Below are 12,955 nucleotides of genomic sequence, written 5' to 3'. Positions count from 1 at the left end.
CCCGGATACTGACTCCCATGGAGTGATGTGACCTGGTCCAATATTGTTAACAGAGACAATGAAACAGGGATAGTTTGGGGCCCCTTCTAGACTGGAACAGAATTCATGCCTGACTCTCTGTGCTCTGTAGGGCCTTCCTTACAGCAGATAGTCAAAAATTTACTGAATTGCTCTTTAATTGTTTACTGCATCTAATCCATATGGCTGATCATCCCTCTGCACTAAGGCTTCTAAAGTAGTTGGAAAAATGGTGTCAGTTAAAATTCTACACAGAAGAGTAATACCCTGAGGAAAAAAAATGTAGGTGAGAAAATATACATGAGAAATGATGAACAGATCCAAGCCCCATAGATCCGCAAAGGGAGGAAGTTGGCTCTGTCCTACAGACATGAGAAAGTAGAGAACCTTGATGTCCTCTTGTAACCTTTAACCTGAAAAGAAGGGGCAGTGAAACCATTTCCTTTGAATTTTAGTTGATGATGACAAAGTAGGCAATTCGAAATCTTCGTTTTGAGATTCATAGATAAGATTTTGGAGATAAGTCCAAACAATAAATTCTTAAATATTTCTAAGTTAACTTCAAGAAGATATTTCACTAAGATTTCATGACTATTTTGGAAGTGTGAATTCCACAACTGATATTATAAATGTAAAAGCAATCTTAAGATCTGGCAGGGCCCATGCTCCTGGCCCGAGAACCCTTTTCCCACTGTTTAAAGTTATTCTAGGGGGTTGGTGCTGGCTTCAGAACCCTCCCCTTCTTGACTAAATGTCAAGGAACAATGTCTTTAAATTCATTCAAAGCAACTGATAGGAAATCCTAAACCCATAATTTATGCAAGTGAGAATTGAGTAAATGCTTAAGAGAAATGATTAAGAGAATTATAAGAGAATTTGTCCCTAGTTGCTGTGGACTCTTTGTTACTCATTGGCAGCCTCAAAACCTGCAGTATGCATGACCAAGAAGAAGGAAGGAATTAAATTCAATTCATTTGGACTAGTTCTACTAGTCAACTGACAATTACACATAATTTGGTTCATTGGAGTCAGTGGGAGAGAAACCTTATAATTTAACCATTAATTTGGCATGCACCTGAAGTGAGATCCGCCATATAGCTGACTTTAGTGGAATTTTTCATTGAACCTTGGTCATAGTGAAGTGTAGATTATGATGTAGAATCTAAAGCCATTTCAAAAAACATTGGTTTGTCATTGGTATTTTTCTTCTTTTTGTTTTCTTTTCTTTCTATTCTATTCTATTCTATTCTATTCTATTCTATTCTATTCTATTCTATTCTATTCTATTCTATTCTATTCTTCTATTCTATTATCTCTCTCTTTCTCTCTCTCTCTCTCTCATCTATCTCCAACTGAATTTTTTGGCCACAAATGCTTTATGGTAGATATTTAAGTGCTTTAAAAATTCAAGTAATTCCTTTTGAATATTTCAGAAAAGAGTCCTGTATAGGGATCAGAAGACAGAGGCTCTGGTGTTGGCTCTGCCACAATGCACAATAGGAGAGAGTTGCATTTTTGCAATGGATGAGCCCTTGAGATGCAATCTAAGGTCAAACTCAAGATGAATTCTGCCAAAAGATAGCAGGTGTTTCTGTTGACCAGCTAAAAGCAGTAGTGCTATGTAATGATAACATAAAGACAATTAACAATTCACTTGGCCATCAGCTTCCACTTTAGGCAATTTATGATGTTATAAAGTTTGGGGGAGGATTGCAATTATTTCAAATTTTATCGACAAGGTTAGATATTTATTAATAATTTTATTGTGTATGTTCTTAAATTCTCACAATTCAAATTTGCAGAAAGCAGAACTACATTGGTACCTGGCTTGGGGACATTTGAAAAATCTCTTAGGCCTCCTCAACCTCAGTTTTGTGAACATTAAAGAAAACAAGGCTTGGACTAGGTCAGATGATTTCAAATTCTATTTTGAAGAGAACTAGCTCTCTGGAAAGGATAATGAGGGGGAGTCCAGAGGGCTTAGGGGGCCTGAGTAAATAAGGCAGAGGCACCCCCTCCCTGTTTCAGCCAGTATATACATACACAATATAAGATATATTTAACAATTAAAAAAATTAAAATTACAGAATTAGATGATCTCTAAGGACTATCAATTTTTCTTGCCTCCATTCTATCCTCTTCCTTCTACCTTTTCCTCTTTTATTCTGTTTCAAAAAATTGAAATAATAGAATGAAGAAATAAAAAGCCCTCTTGTGGAATGTAACGAGTTCCACCTTGAATTACACTTATGTGTGTTTTTCATCATCTTTTTTCTTAAAATCTTGAGTTTCCTTGAATGACTGTCTTGCTCACTGGTGTGTCTAGAGGATATGGCCCGTTACCCTGCATATAAGTCTGGTTTATAATGAAATGTATTAGATTTGATTGAATTGAAAAACCTTGGGACTGTTAGCTCCTCTTTCCTTTTCTCCATGATTTGCATTTACACACATACTCTTAGGTTCCTGAGTGAACACAGGCTGCTCTGCACTGCATTAGATTGCATGTTTAGTCTCTAATCAAGTTGAAGAGGCTGGCCATCTCTTCCCTGCCCCTGATCTCTCGGCAGGCGAAGAGATTCCTCCTGGGTCTAGCTTTCTAAGAAGAGCTATGTAGTCAAAGTTTGTCTAGTCTGGGCCTGCAGTGTGCACCTGCTGTGGCTTTGACATTTTTCCACAGCAGAAGTTATACCTTTGGAAAGCATGGTTGAGAGGAGGTGGCTGAAGACTAAGGAAAACAGGTGATGCTTAATTAACTTTTATCATTTTGCTAAATTTTCATTTTTCTAAATTAAAAGAGAAAATAATTTCCTTACTCATAAAACATGTTTCAGTGATTATCTTAATAATGCAATGGACTATGGATACAAAATATCTGTCAAGCATTATTTCATTTAATATGTACATTATTTAATTTTGGAAATCCTGGATAACAAGATATATCCCCACCAATTGTACCCTACTACACAAATGAACATTTGATTCACACAACTTACATGGAGGTGTTATTTAAAAATGTAACAGGATTAATTCCTATCTTTATTAGGTGTTTTTACTGATCTCCAGAAATTTAATCCAATTAACCTAAAAATAAAAAGTTTATTCTCATTCAAATGCCAGCTGCAAGACCCAGGCTCAGAAAATTTAAGCATATGGGTTGAACTTTAAATCGACTGTGAACAGTTTGAGTTGACTGAAAGGTCCTGATTCTATCCAGACCACTTGTCTTTCTAGAACTAAGGAGAAGAAACACTAGTGAGGGGATAGATTATTTTAATACTATTCATATTGATGGCTCATCACATATTTAAGGGTGCTTGGTGTTGATTGTGGTCTGCCAGAAGGATCCTAGTGGATCTGTACCTATTTACAATCTTAGCGAATGATTCTTCAAGATAACGGTTAAACAAATTAGATTCTACACATTAGTGACAGGATTCCTAAAAAGACTGGTCTGGCCAACTTTGCGTGAAGTTCTGTTTATCTGACCCGCAGTCTGCAGACCTTTAGTCTCTCCTCTGTCTTGAGCACTTCCACCGGTGGGCTAGCTGAGATGAATAAGCCACACACAGTCTTGCTCCTTTGGTTTCTCATTTTTGTACATGTTGTTTAGGTAGCTTTTAAGGTGCCAGGTGAACTGTTTCTTTTGTGCTTAGCAAACCTCTAAAAAAGTTGTTCCACTATAAAGTCACCTGTTTTTTTACTGTTTGGCTCAGCCATTTAAAAAAAACAAAAACAAACAAAAACAAAAACAAAAACAAAAAACAGTGCTTTTGAAATACAAAGTAAAAGGCCTGAAAAAGTCTTAGTTCTGCTTTGGCTCTGAAGCCCGTGGATCAAGGAGCTCTAATATTACTAACTGCAGGCCATTTTATCAAGAGCAAATTTCCACTTGTTTCACACTAAACTCTGAAGTCCTACTCATGATAGGGATTTCTGCAAGAGTCATTATGGATCTTAATTTTTCAATTTTGTTGGGAGAGGTAGTTAGAAAATATGACCTAAAGGAGTTTGTACTATGAGAACCATTTTAGCTATTTCTATGGATTACCAAGAGTTAGCTTTAATTGCTGAATTGGTAGAAACTTTCAAAGATATCTTCTAAAAGATATGAGAATCCTTCTTCTTTGACCCAAATCATGGCCAGTAATTCAATTTTATACCAATTATGCTAGAATGGTATAGCTACTCAGTAATCTAGAAAAGAGGCATGTGATAATATTCAATTAATGGTGGACTTGAGTACCTCAAACAGAAGTGAAACCGAGGAAGTGAGAAAAAGATGACATGATTGATGCTTTTGGAAAGAACGGTGATTATATTCAATTTTAAAAGAAAAGGGTGACGGATGCCCATAGTGAATTGCGTTTACACTAAAACTAAACCTACTACATCAGAATTTTAAGTACAACCTGTATCATTAAAGGGAAGCCCTTGAGTGTGAGTAGAATTTGGGGCAAAACATTCAAGGTCTGGAATTTCTGTTAATACAGATTCTATGAGGATCCATGGGCTCAGAGTAAATGACCTCTGAGGTGCTTTCCAGCTCCCAAATCACATGGTTCCATGGTAATGTGTCAGTAAATATGAGACACGGCTACTCACGCGGTATTATTCCTTGGTTAGCCAGTTGTTCCTGGGTCCTTCTCTGTTGAAGTCGTAACTGTAAAACTTAGAAAAGGAAATGTTAGCTTGTTAGTTAGGCTAAATATGATTACAATCACTTATGTTTACATTATGCTTTTTGGCATAGCTCTTTCCATTTTATTTCTAGAACAGTTGTATAAGATATATTTTTATTTCTGTTGTAGACATGGAGAAAGAAGGGTGAGAGAAGCCAAAGGTGTTGAAGGGTTTTGCAGTAAGTTGGGTAACAACCTAGGATGAGAACATTTGTCTCCTCTTTGAGGCGAATGTTATTTTCATAGCATCATGCTCCCTCTCTTCCTACTATGCCACTTGGAAGATAAATGCCACCGATTTCTTTTGGAAATCAAAGAAATCGGTGCCTATAATGTCAATAGAGGAAACAGCAGAGAAAGCATTGGCTTTGGAGTCTCACATTGGTTTAAATCCCATCTCTAGCCCCTTCATAGCTGAGTAACACTGGGTAAGACCTTTCTGACCTTCAGTTTCCTCCTTTGCTAGTAGAAACAAGGCCTACTTTGTAGAGTTGCTATAAAGTTTGGAAAAACAATGTATGCAGGGTGCTTAGCATGGTGCCTAGAACATAATAAGTTGTCAAAACATGGCAGTATTGTGAGATGCTGGAATCCATTTGTAAATTCAAACAAGGGTTACTGGTGTCATGCTTTGTTTAGAAAATTAAAACATTGTAAATTGTCCAAACTATACTCTTATATTATAAAAATTTATGTTAGTACCCATAGCACAATAGAATATATATAATATACATATATACACATAAATAGTATTTGTGTATATGTATATATATATATTATGTATATATGTAATATATATGTAATATATATGTATATATTATGTATATATATGTAATATATACATAATATATATATGTAGTGTTTGTGATTTTTCGTCTTTACCTCACCCTTGTTCTCCAAACACATTCTGCCTTTCAACATTTATCCTCTCCCTTATAGACATTCCATTTTCTCAGGGAAATTCTGTGTTTGTTATCTTGGTTCCTGAGTTTAAGTTGTTCAGAATAAGGACAGAAAAAGCAGATATTTGCCTACGCTGAAAAAGAAGGAGATTCCTCAATGGTTCAAAACTATAAATAATCTATGGTATCTGCACTGTAAGGGTAAAGTAAAACAAACTTGGTTACAATAACCAAAACTATAACAACAGCAATTACTTCAGCTGCACTGACCATTTACCATGAACTAGGGATTGTGCTAGTGCTTTGTATGTATTGTGTCCTCCATATTCTTACTTGTGCCCTTACCCACTTTACTCTACTAATGATCATCTTGCAAAGAGAGATAATTTCAGGATTCTTTTATGAATAAAATGATCTTATGATTAGAAAAAATAAATAAATTATAAAAACAATAGGAAATCTGTGAGGCAATTGCAAATTTGATGCTGACTAGGTATTTGATGATATTAAATAATTATTGCTAATATGATGTTAGCATTCTATGATCTATTAAGATCTTTATTTTTTATCAGTACAAGCTTAACTATTTGTGGATGAAATGACATAATGTCTGGGATTTGCTTCAAAATAATATAGGAAGAGAGAATGGGAGACACTCATTGAAATGAGAGTATTCATAAGGTGAAGCTGAGTAGTGGTGGGTACATGGAAGTTCATTATACTATTCTATTTGTACCTATTTTAAAATATTCCTTAATGAAGAATTTAAAAAAAAACCTGTAAGTAATTTATGAGATGTAAAAGGAATATGGAATTGGATTGGAAACCTGCATCCAAAGACATATGCAGATGAGTAATTAAAAGCTGTGCCAAGAATCCTCCTTGCACTGGGGCAGAAGGGGATCTAAGGCTCAACCTAACAGGTCTGTGAGTTGGGGTACCAAAGCAAGAGGTCAACCTCTACCATCTCCTGTACCCCAGTCCACAGTGGACCAGACACTGGTTATGGGGGATGGGATTGTTTATCTTCAGGTGGGGGCAGAAAATATGACATCTTGGGGGACACAGGAGTAGGCTTCTGAATTGTTGGCAGTATCAAGAGGGTTAAGATTCCTTCACTGTCTGAAACCAGCTACTGGTCATCCTGTGCCTCTTTCCCAATCCCTGAAACCAGATCAAAACACGAATGTCAGAACATGTCCTTTCCCTGCAAGCTGTGCTCACTCATGCGTTAGACAGTCTAATAGGCATCCACAAGGGCACACTGTGGGGGTACCACTGAGAATCACCTAACCTGAGAAGAATGTCAGCACCATGAAATAAAGACTCCAAGCTTACCACAAAAATGTATACTCAATGTTACAATGTTAACAAATGACACAGGTCCTTCTTGGAAACAGGCAAGAGAATAGTCAATAATTAAAAATAAACTAAACCATCTCACATCCATTAGTGTGTGTATGTGTGTGTATATGTGTGTGTAATGTGTGTATATGTGTGTATGTGTGTGTATGTATATATATTATACGTGTGTATGTGTGTATATATATATATTTATCAAGAGTTTCAACTTGAAAAATCATGTTCATGCACAAATACCCATGAATGCATGTGTAAGAACTACCAGGGATCTAGCATTTCCACTTCTGAGTATATGTCCAAAAGAAGAGAAAACAGAGACTTGAAGAGATACTTGTATATCCATGTTCATTATTCATAATAACCAAAAGGTTGAAGTAACAGTGTCCATCGACAGATGATTAGATAAACAAAATATTGATATACATACAATAGAATATTAGTCAGCCTTAAAAAGTAATGAAATTTTGGCACATGCTACAACATGGATGAACTTGAAGGATATTATGCTATGAAATAAAATAGTCACAAAAGGACAAATATTGTGTGAATCAACTTATATGAGGTATCTAAAGTAGTCAAAGTCATAGACAGAGAGAAGAATGGTGATTGCCAGGGCCTGGAGTGTCAGAGGATGAGAAGTATTGTTTAAAAGGTATTGAGTTTCAGTTTTGAAAGATGGAAAAAACTGAAAATGGATGGTGGAGATGGTTCTACAACAATGCAAATGTATTTAATCCTACTGAACTATATACTTCAAAATAGTTAAGATGGTAAATTTTATTTTATGTGTGTTTTACTAAAATTTTTTGAATTTAAAAATCCCAAAGATCAAAGTAAAACTTAAATTAATAAAATAAACTCAAATAGATGGCTGAATATATTGGAATAAATATAGTTAAAAATGAGTTAGTAAGCTAGAAGATTGAGCTGAACTATTTTCTGATAATGTAGTACAAAAGGATAAAAGGATGGAAAACCAAATCAATATGTACTCAATGTAGAAACACAATGCAAAATATAAAAAAGCTTTCAGAAAAAAAATACTTATCCTTGAACCACAGATAACAATTATTAATATTGATTTGCAGACTTGAGATCCTTTCCCCCATATGTTTATATGGGATCATATTATAATTTTTCTTTCATTAGCTGCTTTCTATTAGTAATATATCACAGATATAGTCCCATGTTATTTAATACCCTTCAAATCATACTATTATTTTAGTAACTGTATAGTATTTTACTTGGTGGTTATTCTATAAGTTATTGAACCAAATGCCCATTCTGGGGTTTTTAGTTTGTTTCCAATGTGTTGCTATGAAAAACAGCAATGGACACATCTTCAACATTACTTTAGGATACACTGTTAGAAATGAAATTGTTATGTTATAGGAAATATCAAATTTGTAGGCTTTTGGCACAAAAAGCAAATAGTTCTCCTGAAAGATTGTTCTGATTCTCTTCTCACTAGTGAAATGTGGCTGGATTACCCACTGCCCTTGGCATTGCTGCTATTATTACTTGAAAGCTGCTCTGATCTTTCTCTCCACTGAAGCTGGTGGCCTGACTGTACTTCAGTGCTCCAAGCCTAAAGAGAGTAGCCAGAAAGCCAAGGCCAGGATGGTCTTGGCAGTGGAATTTGGCTCTGGGTGGCTTCTTCTCCAGGTTTGGCCAAGCTCTGATGCTAGAGGTGGGGCTTGAATGACCACATCCATTTCTGTGGCTGCTTTCTCCTGCACATGGGAGAGCACTAATGCTTCGGACAGAAACCTTATGCTTGGTAAAGTGGACATTCCTCTGGGCACAGCTGTCCTCGGCTATTACCTGATCTCCTTCTCTGAATACCTTTTTGTGCTTTGCTGAGCAGCATCTCTCTCACTGTTTTTAGCTTGCTGTAGACATTTGTGTCCCCAGAGCTCTTGGCAAACCTCCACTGATCCATTGTGGCTAAAAATACTTTGAGCAGAGCACTGCTTTTTTGGCCCATGCCTTCCCTCCACTCCCAGTTCTAACCACCTGCAAATTATAGGTATTCACATATTTTTTTCTTCACTTCTTCTGAGGCTATATGGTCATCTCTGGGTAGTGAAAGAAAGTGAATTCTTGGTGCCTTTCTCATGTCAACCCAATATGTTCTTTTTATGGTTCTGGCATTTGAGTGTCAGACTTTGTTAGCTTCTAGAATATATTTTCACATCTTTCATCAGAATCGAGTCATAGGTTTGCACTCAATTTGCCTCTTTACTCAAAAGTCCTGGATTCTTGATTCTGATTTCCTTATTTCTCCAGCTATTCTTGTTCAGCACTGCATTCTTTCAATTATTCTAGATGTATGATAGATTTTCACATCTAGTAGGGAGAATCTTATATTAACCTTAAGAAAAAAATGCTTCTTGACTGCTCTAACCTGTTCCTCTCCCTTCCCCTACAACGACCTTCAAGACCAGAGTTGAAAGTTCCACCACCACCTCAAGCATTATCTACATGAAAGAAGAGGAAGATATTCCTTTAATATTCTATAATGATAAGTGTCAACCCCACCCATTCATAGAAGTAAACCTCTGCTTAAGATTATTAAAGAATATATGGAAACTTCTGGATCAAATATAGTGCAGGACCAGAAATAGGTTCCCTGCATTCAGCTGGGGTTGGAACTGGGTACCCAACTCAAGAATGGGGATTAAGATATCTCTACATACCACTGGGTTGCAACAAGAACATGTCGCTTGCCTGTATCCAAGAGAGGAAGCAGACCCACCCACAAGAGGACTAAGGGCAACTGTACCAGTCTCTTGAGAGTTTCAGGTTAAGATGTGGGAAATATCAGGATTGAAGGACATTGTGACATTTCTCTTATCACATAGACAGCCACCTCTGCCACATACCCAGAGCTGGTGGGCAAATCTTTCTTGATGCAGAAGGGAGGCAGCTTGATGGAGCAAGGGTGTTGGGAATGGAAAGCATAAACTCAACTTTGACTTCACCAAGCTGTGAAACCTTAGGCAAGTCACTATGTCTATGAGTCCTAGCCTTCTCATCTGTATATATTAATAATATATTATAATAATAATTTCACAGGATTATTGGGATAGAGTTAATGAGTTAAGCACTTCCTAAACTATACAAGGCCATCAAATACCTTTCTGTTTTATATTGATAATGGTTGCTTCAGGAGAAAGCCCACCTGTTTGGTTCTGTTTATAGAATCTGAAGAAGAAAAGGGAACTTTTAAGTCGTAGTTGGAGCACTAAGTAACTTAAAATGTCATTGCTGCCATGCCCAGGACTGCCAGTCTCTGGGGAGAGATGGTGCAAATTGGGAAAGAAGAATTTGTAGGAATCTTGTAAAAAGAGGGTACTGAAGACACAGGGGTAACGTGGTGTATAGAGTGATGTGGGAAAGGTAGAAGACAGAAACAGGAGTGAATAGAAGTAGCTGAGTTATTAACTCATCAAGGTCACTTCTTTCATCTTCTTGTTCACTTTTATTTCCTCTCCCTGTCTCTCTGGAATTAATAGAATTGAAAAGTCTTTGGGATAGAAGTTTTTACATTAATCGTTTTATTGAAACCTCCCACAAATCCTGTAGAAATATGAATTATTATCCCATATTACAGTTCATAAAGCCCTGGGGGTGTAAGTAGTTCATCTAAGGCCAAAAAAATTAGAAGTGAGGGAAGTAAATTTCAAACCCATGACTTTCGGACTTTCAAAGTTTTGCCTTATGGGTGCGAATTCCAAATGGAACTATTTAGATGATAAAACAGTAACTTTTGCCATGTCATATCTGTGTTTTAATTTATTTCCCCCATTTTTTTAAGGAGTTCCTTTCAAGTGAGGAATCCGGACCCACTGGAACATGAAGAATATTTCATGTTACCTTCTTCCTAGGTAATTTGACATAAGAAACCCTCAGTCCAGCATCACTGCCAACAGTGTCTCCATAGCAATAGTCTTGTAGGGTATCATTCTCTTTCTGGAACCAACATGCAGCTGAGTGACTGTTATAACTGACATAGGTGATGGGCCCTATGAGTCCCTAATTAGGAGGAGGCTCCTGAATGCTCCCAGGCTCTGATGGTATCACACAGAGTTGTTGCCATGGTTTTGATGAGAAGTATTGCTTTTCTGAGGACTGCAAAACACTTTATGTTCCAAACCCATGCTCGCTCATTCCTGACAGAGTGGAAAATGTGTCTCCTTGGCTGAAATGTTCCTCTTGAGTCCAGCCCAAAGATGACATTTTTAGGAAAGTTTGAGAAGAATCCTGTAGCTGTTACTGAGTCACGATAGAGTGGAAATGGATCTTTTCTATTTAAAGAGTTTGTGCTACTGTTTGATCACATTGCTAGGGAACGGTGGAAATGGAAAACTTTCCATTTGCCATCAACAAAGAAAGAGCGTGACTGAATGTGAAACAATAAAGTTGGAGAGAACTTCTGTTACCTGTCTGACTGAAGTAGTGGGTTGATGGGAATTTGATTTAAGATTATTGGCTTAAATAAGCTCAGTGGTCTAGAAAGGAATCACTCAACTGGAATACAGCACATGTAATTCTAGACCCTACTCTACTACTACATACTTGTGACTTTAGACAAGTCCCAGAATCAATCTGGATCTCAGCTTCAATATAAACCCAAGGAAGAGATTGGATTAGATCAGGATTTTTCCCAATTTACCTGATATTAAGAGTCACATGGAGCCTGAAATAAACCACAAAGAACCATTTCTTTGGTCCCTTTCCTGGAGACAATAGTCTAGTAGGTCTGAGGCATATTGAAAATATATTTTAACAAACATTCCAGGGAATCTGGAGGAAGAAGTAAAAGTTTCAGAAATAGAAATAAGCAAAGATACTATGTGCAAAAATGAGACCACATTTTAATATTGTTTTGTGCCTTGCTTTTTTTTTACTGGCAATATACTATTACTTTTTGTGGATGTGTATTTGTATACTCTTTTTAATAGCTACCAAGTATTTCACCATGTTCCAATATCTTTTTAACTAACGCCCTTTTATTCTACATTTTATTTCTTTCCTTCAGAAATGATGTATCATTTTGTACTCCTACTGAGACAGAGGGTCCCTATTTCACTATATTTTATTAACAATGCGTGATGCTTTTAAAGAACAGAAAAGCTTTGCTAATTTGACAAGTAATAATGATATCTCATTGTATGAGACAAACATGTTTTTATGGATTTATTGACTATTAGTATCTTTTCTTTTGTGAATTGACTGATAACATTCTTTGCAAATTTTTCCATTGGAAATTTTTTTCTTATAGATTTGGGAGAGCTATTTATATTTAAAGCACATTAAACATAGTTATCTATGTTGTAAATTTCCCCTGATTTTTCTTTGCCATTCAATTTTGTGATGATTTTAGGTATTTAACATTTCTATATGCAATCATTTAAAAAACCGTTTTATGATTTCTAACTTTGGTGTATACTTTGAAAGATCTTTTCCATATCCAGATTATATATTCATTTAAATATTCTTATATTTTGACGTTTTTGGTTTACATTTGACTTTGTAATGCATCCGAAATTAATTTTAGTAAATAATATTAAGAAAGACTTTATTTCATTTTTCAAATTCTTAACTAATTATTCTAACATAATTAATTTCTATATCAAATGGATTTTAGATCTTGTGTATCATAAATATATACTTATGAGCCTTGAATCTGTTTCTAGTCTTTCTTTATGGTCTGACCTCAATATTTATTTTGTTCAGTAGCAGGCTGGGTTGATACTTGACTTAAATATACACATTTTAGGGTTTGGGAGTCTAATTTGGAATATCCTGAACCCTCCTAGTTATACAATCCTAGTTGAGATTCCCACAAATAAGCCTTCATAATTATTTCCAACTAATCACAAAGTTCAAGGGACCAAAAGTAGAAAGTAGCTTCTATCCACATCATCAACAGAGGCAATATATCAAATTAAGTTAGTATTTTAATTTACTTAAGTGCTATGAATT

At 35.9% G+C, this 12,955-nt stretch overlaps 1 protein-coding gene across 2 annotated transcripts in view; it reads right to left on the bottom strand.

The window, feature by feature from the left end:
* MYOCD (myocardin) overlaps positions 1 to 12,955 on the bottom strand; it is an 83,242-nt gene that overhangs the window by 45,572 nt on the left and 24,715 nt on the right. For both annotated transcript variants that reach the window (XM_006908391.1, XM_006908392.1), the window contains exon 2: positions 4,624 to 4,689. In XM_006908391.1, coding sequence (XP_006908453.1) covers positions 4,624 to 4,689 — 66 coding nt within the window. The remainder of the gene's footprint in view (positions 1 to 4,623; positions 4,690 to 12,955) is intronic.

The sequence above is a fragment of the Pteropus alecto genome, unplaced genomic scaffold (assembly GCF_000325575.1).
Source record: "Pteropus alecto unplaced genomic scaffold, ASM32557v1 scaffold52, whole genome shotgun sequence".
Lineage (NCBI taxonomy): Eukaryota > Metazoa > Chordata > Mammalia > Chiroptera > Pteropodidae > Pteropus > Pteropus alecto.
Note: the sequence above shows the minus strand (reverse complement) of the source record. Positions and strands in the feature narration are given on the sequence as shown.